We start from the raw sequence: 19,870 nt of genomic DNA on the forward strand, positions 1-19,870 counted from the left end.
TTGCCTCTGTCTCTGCATGCCTTTTTAACTTTCTTACACTCACTCCCATACCAACCCAACACCTATCATTCCTTTCCTCTCTCTCTCAAATTAACCATTATTCTTCTTTATACATATAATATAAAAAAGACACACTAGCCATTTTGAATGTTACGAGGACTAGGATTACAGTAGTGCAGAAAACATTTTTATGGTTTACTGTTATTTTTAATGAGAGGGTAATATAGCCGAAAATTTTGGTTTGTCTGCTTAATTATGAACATGTGTACTGTTGGGGCAATTTTCCATATTCAATATTTATCATTCCCCATGTGTACCCCACACCACCCCCACCTTCTCCTCCACACTAACTCTCTCATCATCATCACCCTCTCATTTCTCTCAGCACGCCTCTCTTCTCCCTTCTCTCTCTCCCCCTCGTCCTTCGCGGAAAATTTCTCCTTTCTTATTATATATATAACCCACCGAATCAGTCAAGTCTGATAATACAGCGAGTGCAGATCGAGAGATAATATAGCAGATGGGTCTTGAACTCCAAGCGTTAGAAGAATTCTGGCCAATCACGCCTGTGAGAACCCATGCAATAGCAAGAAAGGGGCTTTCTTCACAGCAGCAGAATGAGGAGGAGGAGGAAGACGATTGCCACACACCCACTTCACCTTCTCAAACCTTGAGGACCCCATTGGAGTGTCCACCTGCTCCTAAGAAGCCACGACGAGTTACAGTGGCGGCTCCCAGAAGCGTCGTCATGGCCCCACCACCTTCTCAAAACTTCTTCCAAGTACCTCGTGATCTGGCTTCTGTCTTCTTGCCAGCTTCTTCCAAGAAGATCATCAAAGCAAGCTCTTAACCAGATGATCACAGTAATTCACAGTTAATGAGCAGTATATATGTACATTTTCTAGTTTATTATTTGTTTCTCCCTCTCTCTTGGTTAGTAGTATAATTAGCTTGCTTGTCATGTTCGTGTAGGAGATTTAATGGTGGATGATTTGATCCATTATTTGTTTATGAATGTGTAATTCTGTGTTAAAGTCATACAAAGTGATCTGAATTTATCAATCTTCTCAAACCTCAGATCCAGAGTTTGTTCACTCACGTTATGTATATGTTAGTTCTTGAAGTTAGAGCGCTGGGTGGGTGGGTGATATGGATCCAATCTAACATTCACGTCACTAGATATATACTTACAGAGAAGAACTGTTAAATTTAGGTTTCTATAGAACAACAATTAAATTCAGCCCCCAAAAAAGACAAAGAAAGAAGATTTATGGCGAAATCTGAAAAGAGGAAGTGAAAGGTGATGCCAATTATGGAGTTGATAAGGAGGGGGTCCAGGGAGAGAGAAAGGGATCCAGAGTCTTCAGTTTGGTGAAGGAGCCATCGCATTGAATTGCCCCCACAACTATCAATTCTGAAGAAGGTGATGCTTTGGCTGTTTGTTATAAATATATATATATATATATCTGTTTTTCATATACTTATTAACTGTCGTTTTAACTCTTCTTGAGATGTAGCTACGTTTAAACCAAGATGTAATGCTGCTGTATTAATTTCCTTGTTGAGAACAATAATCAGCAAGTAGGATGCGGTTTTGTACAATTAATCAATCAAAACCAGAGTTTATTATCTGGTGAAGCAAGGGAACTCAGGGAGAGAGGACCATGCTTACTGAGAACTGAGAAGAGGGAGAAAAAACCGTGAAGGAAAAATACATTCTCCATTTTTGTAAGATTAGATTTCAACATTGGCAGACAAGTGTCCTACAGGCTACAAATGATCAGTTGTTGGATATGTCGTAATATAAAAATGGTTCGTGGAGGGAGTAAAACATTGTTATTGCAACAAGAATTTCTCTCGTCAACATGATTAAATTCAATGGAACGGACTAGTTTTTTTCCCCTTCACTAAAGCATAGGTCTATCAGAGACAATCCTATTTAAGATACTGTCAAGTACTAAATGTGTGTATCTCTCTTAGAGAAAATCTGAACCTTAGTTTATCGTGTTATGAGAGACTAGCTCCTTCTGCCGGAGCTAATTTCCGTCAATAATGGACTAGCTATTAGTGAATGAACCAATCTTTAAATTCTTAATAAATACTTCGTGCCCAGTAATTTTTCAAACAAGATAAGGATGGTTGTGTCGAAACTCTCACTCTCTCGAGATCTAGTCCTTCTTACTGGTCCAAGAAACAAAGCCTAAAAAGTCTGTTCGTTTCCTTCGTCTTTCAAAGCGGGCTCTCTGCCTGCTTTATTCTTTCAATACTCGTCTGGACTAGATTGGGCCTTGGGTCCCAACCCAACTTGGATGGGGTCATAGTTCGGATTAGGCTAAAAGTTGAACTGGCCCATATTTATTTCTACCGTTCTTTTTGGGTGTGGATCAATTATCATTGAGATGGAGATTATGATTAATATCGTTGTTTGTCCTCATAGTTTAATTCAATTTTGATTTTTATTCCTATAATTTCATAATAATTGATCTTAGTTTAAATATAGAGAGCAAAACCAAAATTCGTTAAAAATATTAGGACCATTCATTAAAAATTCAAACAAAATTAAGGGGAAAAAATATCTTAGTTAAGTTCAACATTGAATTGTTGAGAGAGCATTAAGGCTTAAGCTAATTATAAATATTTTATTAGAAAAAAAATTACTCAACAACTTTCTCATGTTTATGTTTTAATCTTCAGCACAGTGACCTTAATTAATCAAATTTAATAATACAGATTAATTTAAACCTTGTCCTATGAGTTATAATAACGCTTGTCTTATTTTCAGGTTTGTAGTTGAATTTAAGATGCAAAATATTTGTCGAGATTTTTGCTAGTTTAGGGCCTATTTGGATTAGTGGTAGGAAAAATAGCTTATTTTTAATTTGACTTTTAAAAAAGTTAGTTTTGATAAAAGTTAAATTAGTTAATGTGATTTATATTTGAATTGATTTTTATGAATAAATTAGTTTGAAAAAGTAGAAGTTGTTTGGATTATGATTGAATAAGCAAATTTACTTTGTAAAATTATCAAAATGGGTATGACTTTTATTAAATAAAAAAATAAAAAAATCAATTTACATAATACAATAATTTCTAATTATTTTAATTGGAAAAAGTTAAATTAATGATAAAATGTATTTATATAAGAAATCGGTGAAAATTTTTCAATCAAATAATATTACATAATTAATTAAATGATATACTTGTGTACAATTTATATAAATATAAAATGAAAAATAATTTTAAAAATTAGAAATATTATATAAAAAAATCTATGTTAAACGGGCATATATATGCATATATAAGAGGAGATTAACCTGCTGGGAAAAGCATATCACGACAAAATAAGGGAGAAGATAAAGAATCTGGCGCAAAAGCATGATGAGAAAAGTAAAAAGCAATTAGAAATAATTTCACAAAATCGCATGATTAAAAGTAATTTTGTGCCTATAAGTTAGATAGGTAAAAAGCTAATCCAAACGTGCTTATAAGCCCAAAAGCCACTTTTTCATACTCAGATTGTCATATCAAATCGATTCTTAGGGTGTGTTTGGAATAACAATAAAAAAAGTAACTTTTTTTCAATTTGACTTTTATAGAAGTCAGATTGAGTAAAAGTCAGATAGGATAATGTGATTTATGTCTGGATTGGGTTTTGAAAAAAAATCAGTTTGAGAAACTAAAACTTGTTTGGATGATAAATGTAAAAGTAAGTTTGAATGTAAAATGACTTAAAAGAACATGAATTTTATTAAATAGTACATATATAATATTAGATATATATAATGTGACTATTTTTTAAGAAGTAAGAAAAATAAAATTATTAAAAATAAATTTTCTTTCGGTAAAAAATATTAAGTTTGCTTGGAAATTTAAAAAAAAAATTAATCACATTTAAAATTAGGAATTAAAGAGGTGAAAAATAAGAATATTAATTCATTTTAGAAAGTGCCAATAATATGGACCAGGGTATTATCAATGTCTAACACCCCATGTATTATCCCAACGCCCTCCTCACTCAAAAGTAAAAAAAAAAAAAAAGCACCTAGAATCAGCTTCTTACAGAAGTTCATTTCGGCTCTACAAGTCAGATTTTACAAACGTGGGTCCAAACCAAAATTTTGAGTAGCCTGATAACTTTTGTGGTAGGGATGCACGTTTGGGGGCCAAACGTGATCCCAAACACAGCTTTAATTGGTTGAATAGGCCATTGTATTGAGTTTCATATATAAATTACATATACAATTTCTCTACTTCTAACAAAATTCTAGTTGCTGCTAATTTATCTAATCAATTGACATAATGCCAGATTGACTTAAACTAGGTTGGTTAGCGAACCAGAATCTGATAATTTGTACCTAGGAACAATCAGGCAAAAAAAAAAAAAAGGTACCTATCAAACGACGAGTTTAACATTGAGTGTGTGTATCAGTCTCATTTCAAACGTTCTTAACAAATCTCCAAGTCCATATTAATCAAAATGCCCCAAAATTGTACTTGCAGAACACTCTCAAGATCCAGACCTATAAAACCTGCAATCCAAGTTCCACAGCTATCACAACAGACTCTATGACGTCCTTTTTTGAGCACCTGATACATTATACTGGAACCTCCACTGCTTTATACAAATAGAGGGGGCTTCTCCAACAAACCAGACAACCAACTGATTCTTAACTAATTACTAATCCTACTCATCAGTTATTGAGAATACTCATGCATCAGAGCCTCTTTGTGCAACACCCTCCAAGACCAGCAGACTTCAACAAAACGACTTGCTCGCTCTATTTAATCACCCTTTTACTAATATCAACAAATTCTACTCCGGTCTTAGATATAAGACCTATTTTGTATTGTAAATTACATTATAAAATGGGTCTTATATTTAGGACCGGAAAAGTATATTCTTTACCGAACACTGCTTTGATGTTTAAACAGCTCTATTCCTGGCCAACTAAAATGACCAGATTCCATACGAAAAATTGATTTGAACGAACATGGTCCTTTTTAAATCCCAAGTTAGAGAATTCAAAACAAAACTTTAATAACTCATCCTGTGTGGAGTGAAAAAAGTCATCCCTGGAGAATAAGCTATAGTGTTAGGCACCTGCTCTTTACTTAATTAAAATAATAAAGGAGCACGCATGCAGTTTGTGGAATAAATTAATATGGTATTGTGAATCCAAGAGACTGCATATATTTATCCAGGAGTCAGGGTATAGCTCAGATTTAGATGACCCAGACAAGTTGGGAGACTGAAGAACACAATTAGAAGTACAAATTAAACCAACACGTAGATGCATTTCCTTTGTGGGGTGTGGTGAACCAGTTATGTCTTGATTCTTGGATATTAATTAACATACTATTGATATGCTAATTAATGGTAATAACTCTTAATATCACTCTCTACGTCGTGGTCACGACCATATCAGAAAACACTTAACTAACACATTGCGATTAAAAATAATATAATTTTTTCAAATGATCAGTAACAAGAATTTACTTACACGCTGTATTGTTAATAGCTCATGAATAGGGCAACTTATTAGAATTTTTATATTATATAAAGACCTAAACATATCAAACATAACAAATATTACATCTAGAAAGTATGGACATTGGCACAAATACAAGTCCCAACAATGACAGTATCATGGCCATATGATAAAATCTGAGCTGTAACAAGTAATCTAGAGGATCATACAATGTTGCAAGGTGTCTGACAGTATCCACCCTGTTTTGGACATAAACATAGGTCCTTTCTGAAAATACCTGTGATTTGTAGGACTTCATCCATGTACCATTCATATTTGCTGTAGACCCAGTTGTGGTTGCCTCCTCTAGTGTTCTCGCCAGACTGTGGTTTGCTATTGAAATTGCCATCTCAAATTAGTAGTCACAATAACGAAATAACAGGCTTGGTACATGTTGGACTTTATAATGATCTTCTCCTCCCTTCTCAAGTTTGAGTCTGAATGCACGAAACATTGATATAATCTCCAACTCCTGAAGAGAAGTCATGAACCTTAGCCCATCTGGAACCATATTAAGCTTAGTGCATCTTGAAATCTGTAGTCTGCAAAGATTAGGCATTGCTTCTTTATCCAATTTCCACTCTTCAAAATTAGTCAAGTCACCAAAAAGCAGAGATTGAAGCTGAGGGAAGCTTTTCTTAGCACAAACTAATTCCTTCCCCGTGAATGAATCCATTTGTAATTCAAGGATCCTCAAATTGGGAAGCTTCCCCAGTGTTTCCATTGGATCTGCATTAAGTCCGGACCCTTGCAATTTCAGCTTGGCAAGCTTGGAGGAAAGTTGGTGATATTCTGGAAACTTTTTTATATGCCCTTCTATATGAAGCTTATATAGATTAGGACATCCTGCTGCCACTTGAGGAACATTAGTGTCCTCGGTGCAGACAAAAAACAAAGATTCAAGGCGGCCAAATTCTACACCTGGGGATTCAAATATGTCCCCAAATGTGGGATCAACTATTACCAATTTTCTCAAATTGGTTAGTTTGGTAAGATCTGCTACATCACACTTACCTTGAGGGAAGTTAACTAAAGTCTGCAAGTTTCTCAGATTGGCCAAAGGCCACTTTTCAGTGCCATTGCCACACGACTCTGGCAGATACAAGTGTCTTAATCTTTGCATCTTCCATATTACGTTTGGTATTTGGACAGTTGAATTCCATGTTAGAAGATCAAGAGTTTGCAAGCACCTCAGATTGCCAATTGTTGGTGGCAGCTCATCAATGTCTGTATTTCTTAGACTGAGAAACCTCAGGTGGATCAAGTAGCCAATTTCTTTTGGTAACTTCCCTCCTTGACCACGTAAGCCTTCCAAGTCCAAGACTCTGAGTAACTTGAAATTATTGAAAACAGATTTCATTATCCTCCATTTACGAAGCTGGGCTGCTTTTTCATGAAAGCAGATAAGAGACCTAAGGTGGTGATGGCTTGTAAATTGTGAAGGGAAGAGCCTATCAATGTCATGATCCAAAAATAGAGCAGTTCGACGAACTCTGCCTGTGGACCTTGCTCTGCGTATTATGGGTAAATTAAAACAATCTGCTGATTCATTTATGTTCCTGGAATTAACTATCTCTAGAAAATTTTCTTCTTTTGCCTTTGATACGCACAGGTCTCTCATAAGATTGTGCATTTGACAAGTTCTTATTCTTCCTGTTGAACTCTTTAGAACCACCTGAATCATACACCTCTCAACTAGCTCATTCAAGCAATGTTGTGCCATATCCTCCATAGTTTCCTCTCCTTCTACTTCATTCTGAACCAATCCCTCTGCCACCCATATTCTAATAAGTTTCTTGGTGAGTATCTCAACATTTTCTGGGAAATGGGCTAAATGTAGGAAACATGGTTTCAGTTGATATGGCAATTCATAATAGCTTAGGGCAAGCACCTCAGCCACTCCCAAGAGCTGCTCGCGCCCTTTTGCTCTTCTCAAGTATGAATTGATGTTTTGACACACTCTGTCCCAGCACTCAAGCGTTGGCTTTGTTGCTAACAGTCCTCCAAGCACAATAATGGCCAATGGTAAACCTGCACACTTTCCTACCATTTCTCTTCCCAACTTCTCTTTCTGTGTGTTAATTGTGAAGTCTGTGGAAAGCAAAAAGAAAACTCATTAGTCTGTTATGCTATCAGAGTTTTACTCATAGTCCAATTTTAACCCCATAAAAATTGAGTCTATAATTATTGACTCATAGAATAGAACCTTCTCTACAAATTTATGAGGGCAAGATCTTCATTTCTCTATGCACTTGGGAAGTTTTTATTCCTTTAGGGACAAAATACATTGAAGGGGTTTTCTTTCACTATATCGGTTGATTAGCACTGTATATTCTGTCATGCTATATTTGCAGCAAAGCTATGAAAAAGTATGATCAGTCTGCTCAGAGAGGCCATCTAACTAGAAAACATACATACTCTGCTATGCTAAGGTATCTGTACCAATATAGGACATTACAGATCACAATTCACTATAATATGCTTGCTTGTTTGGAGTTATTATGATAGAGTGATATAATCAAAATCTTTAATGTTTAATTCAGTTGTGATTTCATTTCACCATATAATCTTTGATGTGAAATTTCTTACTTTATGATTTTCTTCAGTGTAATATGAAGATGTAGATCCCCAGCTGCAACTGTAAGGCATGCCCTTACAACTACTTTTGATTCTTTGTTATTGAGAACAAGAGGCTCTAGTGATTTCTCGTGTCTTTCTTGGTCAGAAAATGAACTTGTGTGGAAAGTTTAAGTGCTAAGGTTATTAAAAAATTTGGTAGGCGTCAAACAAATCCACCCTCCCCCAAAAACAACAAATTTCTCTCTCCTTCGAGAAATGATAAGGAAATGTCTGAAGTAGAATAAAGAGTTAGGAGCTTCAGAATTCGAAAACTAGAAAGATAATCAAAACTAACTGCATAACAAATATAGATAAAGCAACAATTGTAGGTGATGAAGAAGAATTTACAAACCTGGGTCACCTTTTATGGGGAATGCTTTTTTCTGGAACAATTCCCAACTGTCATCTTCATTTAAACACCTTGGTTGATGAAGGAAACACGTGGGGTCTACATGCAGTGCAACTTCTGTATTTCGGGAAGTAAGCAATATTTTGCTGCCACATTCTCCTCTTCCATTTGGGAAGGCAGGACTCAGACTGGTCCAAGTCTCCACACTCCAAATGTCATCAATGATCACAAAGCACTTCTTCTCCATTTGAACTTGGTAAAGCATCTTTGCAACTTCCTCAAGCCTCATACCGGTAATTTCCTCTTTCTGCTCTTTAGAAAGAGGGAGCAGTTTAAAGATAATCCCTTCCCACACGTCCTTTGGCTGGCATTGCTGAGATACATAAGCCCAGGCAAAACTCTCGAAATGATGTCTAACATCAGTATCATGGTAAATCTTCTTGGCCAATGTTGTCTTCCCTAAACCCCCCATTCCACATATGGCAACCACTCTGCAACGTTTTTCAGGACTCACCAGATGGGATTTCAAAATTTTCACGTCTTCTTCCACCCCAATTATGTCCTCTTCAATTATGTGAGAGTAAGACCTCCTCAAAGCCTTCTGCCTACCCTGCGTAGAGCTTGAGGACTCTCCTACTTCAGGTATTATGCCATATGTTTTCAAACATCTAGTGAGGTTAGAAATCCTTCGTATGATTTCATCAACCTCAGATCCCACCTGATAAATCTCAAAGCATCCTTTTCCGGCATACCTCTTGATGATGTTCAGTACACCGACGCTGCTTCTTCTTGATGCTTCTCTAAAAGCATATTTCTCGATAACATCATCAGAATCATATGCAGCTTCTCTGATTTCTGAAATCCAATTCCGCAGTCCTTCATCTTCATCTTGCCTTCTATCTGCATCTTGTAGGTAAGACTGGATCAGCCTCAATTCGGATCTCAGTTGCCTCACTTTCCCTGTCACCTGGTATAGGAATATAGCTTCTTTAATGAGCAAATCACCAAGCTCCTCCGCAACAAATGATACCACATACTCTGCCATTGCCTGGTTGTTTTCCCCCACTTAACTCAAATCGAAGAAAGATTTGGCTGCATGAAGCTCTGCTTTCAAAGCACATAGAAAAGGCCAAAAGCACATCGGTGTTGACTTTGGCAAGGACTTGCTTTCTTTCTGCCAGAAGATTATGCTACAGCATAGGCACGCCAATCTAGACCCAAAATATATCTAAACTGTGGTGATTTTGCATGGAGGACAGTTCAGTTTCCCAAACAAGATTGAAGCTCGAAGTCATCATGCCATGCCATTTGTTCGGCAAATATGGAAAAGGCACTGGAAAATCATGGGCAAGCCGCTTCTAGGAAATACTTCGGAAACAATCATGCTTGCTCTGAAAAGCATTTAATAAAGCTAGTCTTGCCATGCTTGCTTAGTCAACAATGCCGGGCCAAAATGAGAGGGAGAAAAATCAACATCAATCAATGCAGAATATAAAAAGCATAGAGATGGGTTTATTTCAACTCTACTTAATTTAATAAACGAATTAAGTACCCATTAAAGAAATATAGCAACAAAGAGAAAGGATCCTCTGCTGTGTAAAACAGCAACAGAATGGTGCTGTTATATTACAACAATTCTAGTTAATCTACGTCGAATTTTGGACCATCAAGATATTACAAGTTAAAACTTCTAATTTTTCAATATATTTGTGTGCTTGTGCTTGTGCGTGTGCGTGTGTGTGTTTGTGATTTGAATTGTCCAAATCAAATCTAGATTAACCAACTTAGTTTCTATAGAAATAACATACAAGCCAGATCCAAAAATGTCAGAAATAGATAGCAAGAGGAAAATTAAGTTTCATACATAACAAGTTTAGGTATCACATGTTGTATGAAATGCAAGAAATTAGTTGTATTATTTACAATTTAATAAATAGTGTGTCTTGTTATTTATTAATGTATTCTTTTCCCTTAAATACATAGTACGCTAAGAGCCCTTTCGGTTGGCAAGTTAACACGAGGCCAATGAGGAGAAATTCAATTGAGGAAAATGACCAAATGGATGTTAAGTTTGGGAGAAAGAACCAACACTTAATGATCATTACAAATTCCGAAATATTATCTCCGTCCTTACTATAAAAATTAAGTGACTAATTTGAGTAGATTGAGAAAATCAGTTAAGTTAGTTAATTATAATAAATATATATTATTTTTCTTAAAATACCTTTACTAATCAAATGTCATTTGATAAAATATTTAACATGTGCAACTGCTACAAAGACTGTTTTAGAAAAATAGATAAATATAAGAGACAAAATATATTGGAGTCTTTTATTTAGGATCAAATTGAAAGTCAACCTAATTTTTATATTAAGGAATAGAGGTAGTATACAATAAGTTTCAAAAGATTTTTTAAGAATTTGCGTTGATGATTCTTGAAGTTCGATTATACATGTACAGGACTCATTTAGAATAATTTATAAGTAGTTTTTTAATCATGATTTGCATAATATAAAATAAGTATATGAGAGAAATTTTATCTTAACTTATATCAAACATGCTTATGAATACTTATGACCGCTGATCCAAACAGCACATAATCACCTACGAGGGCCTTCAAGGGTCAAAGGAATTTAAAACGTTCCCTCTACAAATGACACTCGTTTATAAATTAGAAGTTATCAATTTCCAACCACTTTCATTTTTTGTTTTGTTTAAAATATCCGTATATCTATATGTAATATCAAATTTGTAGTAAGCCAATTTGTTTATAGATGATTAATTTAGTTTAGCACCGACTTTGTGCAAAAGACCGTTAATTAAGGTACAAAGGGTTGAAAGTTTTTAATGTGAAACAGAAGCGATAAGTCAATGTGGGGAAAAGCACATGTTCTGGACTAATCTAATGGCAGTTAGGATTAATATTTTTTTCCTCCACTTCTAGGAAGCCACTTGTGAAGACCAACCAAGAAGTAAATTTAATCGCGGCACTTCTCTGTCGTTTATTTAATTTTTTAAAAAAAATCGGTTAAGTTAAATATGAAATATCGTTGAGAGAATCTTAGCTAAGTCATATTTAACTTAATTAAAATCATTTTATGTTTCGCTTAAATTTTTTTCTCTCAATAACTTATTATTTTTAGTTTAACTACTGTTTTTTGATATTAACCAAAGCCATTTGGGGATTAAGTTCTTCGAAGAATAAAATCTGCAAAATATATTTGAGGTGAGCAACATAGAGAACACAATCTGAATGATGGTGTCTAGGGGTAAGTTTAAATAGTCTGTCTTCTATAAAGGTTTTATGTTTTCAATATTTTTTCCTGACAGCATTTTTTTTAATTTTGAAAGGTATAAAATACAAGATCGAGACAATATTATAACTTTTATGAAATACATCTTATGAAAATTGAAAGATTACCTTTACTATATAATTCTTTCTTCCTAAATTAAAAGATAAAAAGTCCTATAATTTGAGTTATAATACAGATTACTTCTTTTTTTTTTGTTTCGTTTTGTATTATTTAGTTTGATGACACTATAGGCGGTTCAAAAGAATGGTGAGTGATTTGACGCAATTCACACTATAAATGTTCAGGGAGGATGACAGATAAGGATGACTATAATATGAAAATGACATTAACGGCCGTTTGGTCCAAAGAATTTATTGGAATGGAAATGAATACCGACCAAATGAGTGTTTGGTTTTCACTAAAATTAAAAATTATTTGAATGAAAAATTTATGTTTGGTTAGATGAAAGGAGGTGGGAAAATAAACAAAATGACCATATTGTCCTTAATGACATAATTTAATAATATTATGTGAATTCAGAAAAGCAGACCCAGCTCCGACCAATGTTTCCTGTTTGTGCGGCAAGAAGAAGAGCAAAATAGGCACAAATTGTGTGAGGGAGGAGATAGTAGCGGTGGGGATTTGGAGGCAGCTAACGGAGTCATTACCGTGTCGATGTCCAAAGGTAAGTATTGACATACTCCCTCGCATAAGGAGCTTAACTAGAGACTAGTCTGTTATGGCTGATATGCTCTATGGACGTCCTCAAAATGGATTTACATGGAATCGCACCACCCACTGTGTCATCAGTGATGAAGATGTGTGGGATGCATATGTTCAAGTAATGGTTTTATTTGAGCAGACACAATTTCTGTGCATATTGTGGCATGATTAAATAATAATTTGGTAATTTATTGATTTACAGGTGAACAGAGTGGTTGCCAGGTTCAGAAACAAGCATTGAGAAAGATTAATACATTGCCTGACAAAAGAGAGATTGTCATGGAGTGATGGCTCTATTTTGTGCTATAAAATGTGTGAACTTTATGTAGAAGAAGGAGAATATTGGTTAATGTATTAGAATGGTGAAGTGACTTTGTAATTTATTTTGGGAGAATAAAGTTTGATGAACTTATGTTATAATGAAATTTGTTGCATTAACATTATAAAATTGTTAACTAAATTTTCTAACTATGCATATACAGTTGGCATTTTATTTCTAGGTTAGTTTCTCCAATATGATATTGAGAAAGTTCTTTTCAATATTGTTATCCCCAAATTTTTAAATTTAAAATTTCTTAACATAATTTTGGTAAAGTCCTTGTAAACACATTATATTGATGTTTTGGTAAGGAATCTTTGGTTGATGGAAAAGATTTTTTGAATATATATTTAAGAAGTCTAATTCTCATATTTGTATCAGAGAAGACCAATTCTTAAATAAAACCAATTCTCAAATATATATTCAAGAAGGCTAATTCTCTAATATGTATTAGAAAAAACTTTTCAAAAATTTGTGAGTGCTTTTGATAAGGTAATACTTAGTAAAAAAAACAAAACAAGTTTTCTGAACACATATTTGAAAAGTCCAATTCTCCGTTATATATTAGAGAAAGCTATTTAAAGAAAAATAATTTTACAAAATATAGGAAGCTTCTCAAATATTTATTTGAGAAGACTAATTTTCGAATACGTAATAGAAAAAATTGATTAAAAGAGGTTCTCGCTCCATAGTTTTGGCTTTGTTAGGAATCATAAATTTAGAAATTACATTTGTCATCATCAAAACATAAATTCTAACACATACTTGATGAGGAAAATCCAACTTATCTTCTCCATGCATGGAATTATCTCTTTAGTCCAGCTACGCTCTCGGCTTTTTATAGACGATCTGAGGGACAAATGGGTCAAATGCTCAGTCGCACGGGCGACTGAAAATTTGTTCCCACCCTTTTGGTGGGATTAGATTTTCATCTATTTAAATGAAAATGAATGCCCGATTTTCATTCCATTCCAGCCTCTTCTGTGAAGCAAACTCCCGCTGCCAGAGAAGAAAAATTAAAATTTTCATTTCTAGGCCCGCATTTTCCTTGAACCAAACGGCCCCAGAGGATCACAAATTTTGTAAGCCAATAGCTTTAGGCTGAACGGATGAAAAGTCGAAAATGTCTTCGGGTAGTCTCAATTGTAAATCCTAACAACTTAGTTATAAATATTGAAATATTAAGTGCAAATATAAATTTTGAAAATTTTATAAATTCTAGAAGTTCACTTGAAAATCTTAGAAGGTTGATTGCAGATAAAATCACTTTAGAAAAATGATACTACCTCCGATTTTTAATATAAAATCTCATTTGACTTTATTTTAATTTTAATTATAAGATCCCAATTCACTTTGTCTTTCATATTTATGCATTCTTTCTCAAGATAGTCCCTCTAATAATGATAGTTCTAGACAATAAACTTAATTAGTAAGGATATTTTAGGAAAAATAACACCTATTTATTTCAAATAACTAAACTTATTTTTTTAATCTTCTCAAATTAGTCAATTAGTTCCTATAATTAGAACCGGATGTAGTAAAAGCTGTGAGTTGACATGATAAATTTCATCCTGGAAAACCAAATTGAGGGTTCGAATCAATGACCTCACCATTTGTTATTGGTTGGGTTACGGCTAGACTGTTCATGGGACGGATCGGGACAGACTCGTCCCAGTTCCGTCCTGATGAATAGTAACAAGGGACAGAAAATTTGTCTCGTGTCCCGGTCCGTCCCGATGTTGTTCCGGTCCCGGTCGGGACGGGATCAGGACGTCTTGATTTTTTTTTATTTTTTTAATAAAATCTGTTTTTTTTAATTATAGTTTTTTGAGCTTAGACCTTATAAAAACATCTTTTTATTTTCTTTTTTATTTGTTTGGGCACTTTTAAACAAAAGCCCAAAATATTACATATAATAGTCATTAAAAACTCTAAACAAAAGCTTTTAATACAATAAAAACTTGCCAAAAATTCTAGTCATCAATAATCTCAAATCATCAACAAATATAAAAACTCTAAATAAATATATCTATAGTTTCATACAATAGTCTCAAATCTTAAAAAAAATATTAAAAAAATGATATTATATAAATAGGATAAAAAATTTTAAAAAAAAAAAGAAACCGGGATGGGACCGGGACAAGATGACCTCGTCCTGTGTCCCGTCCCGGTCCTTTTTTTGTCCTGTCTTGAAAAATTTCGAGATGGGTCCATCCCGTCCCAATAAGGCCGAAACCGGAACAGGCCAACCGGGACGGGCTGGCTTTAAACACCTCTAGTTACAGCAGCATCCTGACTTCTAATAAGCACTCCATTTGTTACTTTTTTATAAGAAATAACTGCAACTTTTACTTTAATCTTATTTATAAAAAACATTTAAAAGATGTTTTCAATTTTCTTGACTGATTTTTAATTTTACTCACATTAATTACTTATTTTAATACATAATATATTTTTATTTTATTTTTTTCAAACCATCATCTCTTTCTATCACATATTATCTTTCTTTCATAATTCTTTTTATTTTAATAATTTTCTTACTTTTTTTTTTCTTATATTCTCTCCTAGTCTTCCTCATAAATAAGAGTATTTTTGAAAAAAATTCATAATTTTTATATGTTTATTATCTTTAACTAATTTTAATTAACTTTTTAATTAATTTTAACTTATTTTTTGTCTTCGTGATTTGATAAAATGTTTCTCATAAAAAGTGGCGGTGGGAGTAATTTTTAGTTTTTTACTACTACAGGTCAAAGAATATGTAGGTTGCTGATGCCAAAGTCAATGGACTGCCTCTGCTGACCGACTGGGGAAAAGTCTCTCTTCAGAGCTGAGACTTCTCTTTCCTTCTTATACTCTTTTCTCCTCTTCTTATTCTAACCTTTAGATGAATATCTCAAACGGTTAGATTTTAATCTTTTTAAAATTATAATTAAAGTAGATTACAAAAGCAAATAAATGAATAATAAAACACAAGCTACTAAAATTTAATTAAAATAGCTTACAAATGCACAGGATACTTTTAAAAAAAATTAAGCCCTTTTCCCCGCACGACTTCACAATTGTATCATAATGGAGGTCCAGAGAGGCTTGAGAATTTCAAGGAAATCTATAACCCAAGAACCTGCACTTGCTTTTGTGTCAGCATTCGAGCCAAGTCTCTGTGATCTTGAGGGAGTGCGTACACACCATCTGTCGTCTTCTCGCTCCCAGAAATCATGGCCTTTCCAAACATGTCCTTTGACTGATCTCATCATCAGGTTCTTATCTATGCCCACTTCAAGGCTCAGTCATATTTCAGCAGAGCAGAGACCTCTCGGGAAAGACTCTTCCTTGAGTTTACAAAAATATAAATCAAATCAATCAGAAACAAACATATAAATGTCTATGTGTATCAGATGTGAGTCACCAACAAGAGATTCAAAACCTGAATGGGATATATGCTCACATTTAGTACCGAGAGTATTTCGAATAGGATTGTATCCAATAAGAGAATACCTCGGGTAGTCTAACACCTGGGCTTGTTTTGTGTCAAGATCAAATCGCCAATTCAACCTCCATCTGGGCGACCATGGAGTTGAGCTGCCTCTACTTTTTTCAATGTCTCGACGACTTCCATCATTGATGGCCTTACTTTATGCTCCGTTTGGACACATTTAAGAGCAAGCTGAGCTACTTGTAACGCTAACCTGGGTGGATATCTCCCCTCCAACCTACTGTCCATTGCGTTTATCATCTTCCCTCTACTCAACAAATTAGATTTGAGCCAATCGATCAATGATGGACCATGCTTCCGTAAATCATTTATTGATTTGCCTGTCAGTATCTCCACCAAAACAATTCCAAATCCATACACATCACTTTTCATAGACAGGTGACCTGGTACAGTTCCAAGAGTGAATTAGCAGTTTCATCAATAATAGAACTATTTCACAACAGTCTTTTTGCTAAATGATCAATTGATTATCTTACCTGTGGCGACGTACTCAGGCGCAGCATAACCTTGAGTTCCAATAATCCTTGTTGTCACATGAGTTCTATCACCAGAAGGAAACTCTTTGGCCAAACCGAAGTCTGATAACTTGGCAATGTAGTTCTGTGACACAGCTATGGGTTAGACTCGACTCAATATTCTCTCATTTCATAACTAAATGCACATATGGTTTTTCTGTTTCTCCTCTAAGACTATTCTGTTGCACTGTGGCATGATAAGCAAGTATGATTCCGGAATTTGACCTTTTTTTCCGCTGTCTTGTATTTTCTCGTTATATGTATAGTTTCGTTCCAGTCAAGCAAAATAAAAATGATTCCAGAACGCTCAGGCAGAGAAAAAACATTGAGGTGCCTAATTACCTCGTCAAGTAAGATATTGGATGGCTTGAAATCTCTGTATATGATTCTATTCTCTAATGAGTGTAAGAAATCTAGGCCCCTTGCTGCTCCAATTATAATCTTTAACCTTGTGTCCCATGGAAGTGGCCGTACATTTGAACCCCCTGCACAAACATAACCGAGAAAAGGATATGAGAAATTCTGGGGAATTTTCCTTAAAAAATGTCCAGTCAGCAATATGATGAGTTCTTACTTCCGAAAAGGTGGTTAGCCAAGGTGCCTTTGTGCATGAATTCATACACCAGAAATAGCTCTCCATTTTCCCTTCCAAATCCCAACAACTTGACAAGGTTAGGATGAGAAAGCCTTCCTAAGAAATTCACCTCGGACTGCACAAAATCAGCGTCATATATTAGTCACGTAGAATGGAAGGTGACATTGTTTTTTCCGGAGTAATAATGTCAGCACCTGCCATTCCGCAAATCCTTGGAAGCCATCAGGGTTCAATCTCTTGATGGCGGCAACCCATCGCCCACCTCTTGTTGCTCTTGATGGTGCTCTCCCCTTAAACAAACCTTTGTACACCCTGCCAAAGCCTCCCTCTCCTATTACAAAGTCAACTCTGAAATTTTTAGTTGCTTCCCTCAGTTCCTCAAAAGTAAATTCCATCAAGTTTGCCACATCCAAGATCTGCCCATTGGGAAACTCCTGTTGACCTCTTAATTCTAAGGCTTGGCTGATATCAGAGCCTAGAAGAGATGTATTAGTATTGCTGGTTGTGTATGTCTTACTGCTACTTGGTCCAAATAGCCTGCTATTTCCGGCAGATGTGCTGCTTCGTCCTAGCAAGGTGGAATTGCTTGTACTCTGCAAGAGTCTCGAGGTACTGCGTCTAATGGGCAATTGGCTGCTCCCTGTGACATTACCATAGTCATACTTTGTTAGTTAATTAAGGAATGATGCTTGGATAACTGTGCAACAAGCTTTTGCAGTTCATTTGTAGCTTGAAGCTTCAGTTGACGAGAAATACAGATATGAGCTAACAGTGATCTCTCTGGGTTTTTATCAGAACACTGTGAAATTGCGGAATTTGAAAAACTGGGATTCAAATCAGCAACTGCTTTGCTGCTTTTTCCGTTTCTTTTCACTGATTTATAGTTGCTTTCAGCAACTTGATCTCATATATTTCGTTCCGTAAATAATTATGGCAAAGCCTTATTGACTGAGAAATTGAAAGAAAAATGAAGAACTACTGTGCAGCAAAGGATGAAGAGCCGTCAGGAGAGGAAAACAAACTAGTTTTTTGGCATACCCAAATGATTGTTGTTGGAGCCATTGTTGGAGTTGCGATGAGAATTTGGAGAATCAGATTGACGGGCCAGACAGTTTCCCATATTGATCTTTCTACTTGCTCTTCCTGATCCTCTCTGCTGAAACAAATGGATACATAAGGTCGCTTTAATTAGCTGGTTTTTCCAGGGAGAAAAGGCTTAGGAATGCAAGAGATGGGTGAGATAATGCCTTGTGACTTGAATAAAAATCGCCAACAAAAAAATTTAGCTTTTTTTTTTTTTTTTTTTGAAAGATTGAAGATGGCTCAGCAAAATTGGTTGATTGTGATAAGAAGAATGGTGTGCAATAATGTGGCGTAGAGGACGGAAGCTTCCCAGAACTGGGCACGAATATGTAATGAAATCAGGTTGTAGGGCCCCCTTTGGAAATCTTATGCATCAAGGTTCCTTGTACAGCTTGTGCACTACTGCCACGTCGTATGGAGCTCAAGAAAATGGAAAACTTTCAATTAAGGACCGCATATGGAAATTAATTTCCAACAGGCCCTAAAAAATCCTGAAATGTCACTCCATAACCAAAAAATAAACTGAAATTAAAATTAAAAGTAAGATTACAATAATACTCCTCATTTTTATTTTTTTAAAAAAATAAATATTAATAGTCGTCGGAGTTTCGATCACCGGTGCTCAGGTAGCCGCCGTCAGAGGTTGCAGTTTCGGTGGCTGCTACTGTAGCTCCAGTGGCCTAAAGTTTTTTTTTAAAAATAAGGTGGCCAAAGGAAAGTTTGAACCCATGACCTCTTGGCATACCAAAAATAATATGACCACCAAACCAAATAAACCATTTAATCATGTGATACAAATAAAAATATATATAACAAAATAAACGCAAGTGTCCAAGTGTAAATAAACAAGTAAAATTCGATAATTTACAAGTGAAATTTAGCAATTTACAGTAAAAATTTGGCAATTTACAAATAATATAATGGAATTCACAATTTCAAATGCAAGTGTTTAACTGTAGATGAGTAAGTGATATTTGACAATTTATAACAAAAGTTTATGAATTTACCACCTAAATTTGGCTATTCACAAGAAACATAAGAGAATTCACAACCCAAAATGTAAGTGTTTGAGTGTAAATAAATAAGTGAAATTTAGCTATTTATAACCTAAATTCAATGATTCATAAGAAACATAAACATTACAAAACCAATAAGAGAATTCACAACTTCAAATAGAAGTAGTCATGTTTCTTATGAATCATTGAATCTGGGTTGTAAATATTTTAATTGTTGTTGTAAATAACTAAATTTTACTTGTTCATTCATACTTGCATTTGGGGTTATAAATTCCATTATGTTATTTGTAAATTGTCAAATTTTTGTTGTAAATTGCTGAATTTCACTTGTAAA

The 19,870-nt window shown here is 34.7% G+C and overlaps 3 protein-coding genes across 4 annotated transcripts; 1 reads left to right on the forward strand and 2 right to left on the reverse strand.

The window, feature by feature from the left end:
* Nucleotides 1-407: 407 nt before the first annotated feature.
* LOC114748963 (cyclin-dependent protein kinase inhibitor SMR15-like) lies at nt 408-1,072 on the forward strand. Its single transcript, XM_028937428.1, is given in 2 exon segments — nt 408-817; nt 819-1,072. Coding segments are annotated over 2 exon segments (357 nt in total). The 5' UTR covers nt 408-520; the 3' UTR covers nt 879-1,072.
* Nucleotides 1,073-5,451: 4,379 nt separating this feature from the next.
* On the reverse strand, nt 5,452-9,849 carry LOC114748965 (putative disease resistance protein At1g50180). Its single transcript, XM_028937431.1, has 2 exons — nt 8,500-9,849; nt 5,452-7,619 (listed from the first exon to the last, which is right to left on the reverse strand). The coding sequence occupies exons 1-2, from the start codon at nt 9,539-9,541 to the stop codon at nt 5,884-5,886; spliced, it is 2,778 nt and encodes a 925-aa protein (XP_028793264.1). The 5' UTR covers nt 9,542-9,849; the 3' UTR covers nt 5,452-5,883.
* Nucleotides 9,850-15,808: 5,959 nt separating this feature from the next.
* On the reverse strand, nt 15,809-18,687 carry LOC114748966 (probable serine/threonine-protein kinase PIX13). 2 transcript variants are annotated; one of them, XM_028937433.1, is made up of 8 exons: nt 18,476-18,687; nt 17,880-18,077; nt 17,632-17,768; nt 17,417-17,552; nt 17,185-17,327; nt 16,804-16,927; nt 16,330-16,710; nt 15,809-16,163 (listed from the first exon to the last, which is right to left on the reverse strand). In XM_028937433.1, exons 1-7 carry the CDS (start codon nt 18,555-18,557, stop codon nt 16,382-16,384), a joined length of 1,149 nt encoding a protein of 382 aa, XP_028793266.1. In that variant the 5' UTR covers nt 18,558-18,687; the 3' UTR covers nt 15,809-16,163; nt 16,330-16,381. The 2 variants fall into 2 exon arrangements, with proteins under 2 accessions (XP_028793266.1, XP_028793265.1); XM_028937432.1 differs by having other exon boundaries at nt 17,632-18,077.
* Between the last annotated feature and the right edge of the window lie 1,183 nt (nt 18,688-19,870).

Source organism: Neltuma alba, unplaced genomic scaffold, assembly GCF_004799145.2.
Source record: "Neltuma alba isolate B1F8T4 unplaced genomic scaffold, ASM479914v2 tig00005879_pilon, whole genome shotgun sequence".
NCBI lineage: Eukaryota > Viridiplantae > Streptophyta > Magnoliopsida > Fabales > Fabaceae > Neltuma > Neltuma alba.

Bases quoted from the DNA above. Each gene is read 5' to 3' on its own strand.
- LOC114748965 (XM_028937431.1), bottom strand. From the start codon at position 9,541: ATGGCAGAGTATGTGGTATCATTTGTTGCGGAGGAGCTTGGTGATTTG. The intron at 7,620-8,499 runs GTTTGTAAATTC...TGCTTTCCACAG, and splicing joins CCCCATAAAAGGTGACCCAG to ACTTCACAATTAACACACAG.
- LOC114748966 (XM_028937432.1), bottom strand. From the start codon at position 18,557: ATGGGAAACTGTCTGGCCCGTCAATCTGATTCTCCAAATTCTCATCGC. The intron at 18,078-18,475 runs GTATGCCAAAAA...GTAATGTCACAG, and splicing joins CTCCAACAACAATCATTTGG to GGAGCAGCCAATTGCCCATT. The intron at 17,328-17,416 runs GTAAGAACTCAT...ATGTTTGTGCAG, and splicing joins GGCTAACCACCTTTTCGGAA to GGGGTTCAAATGTACGGCCA.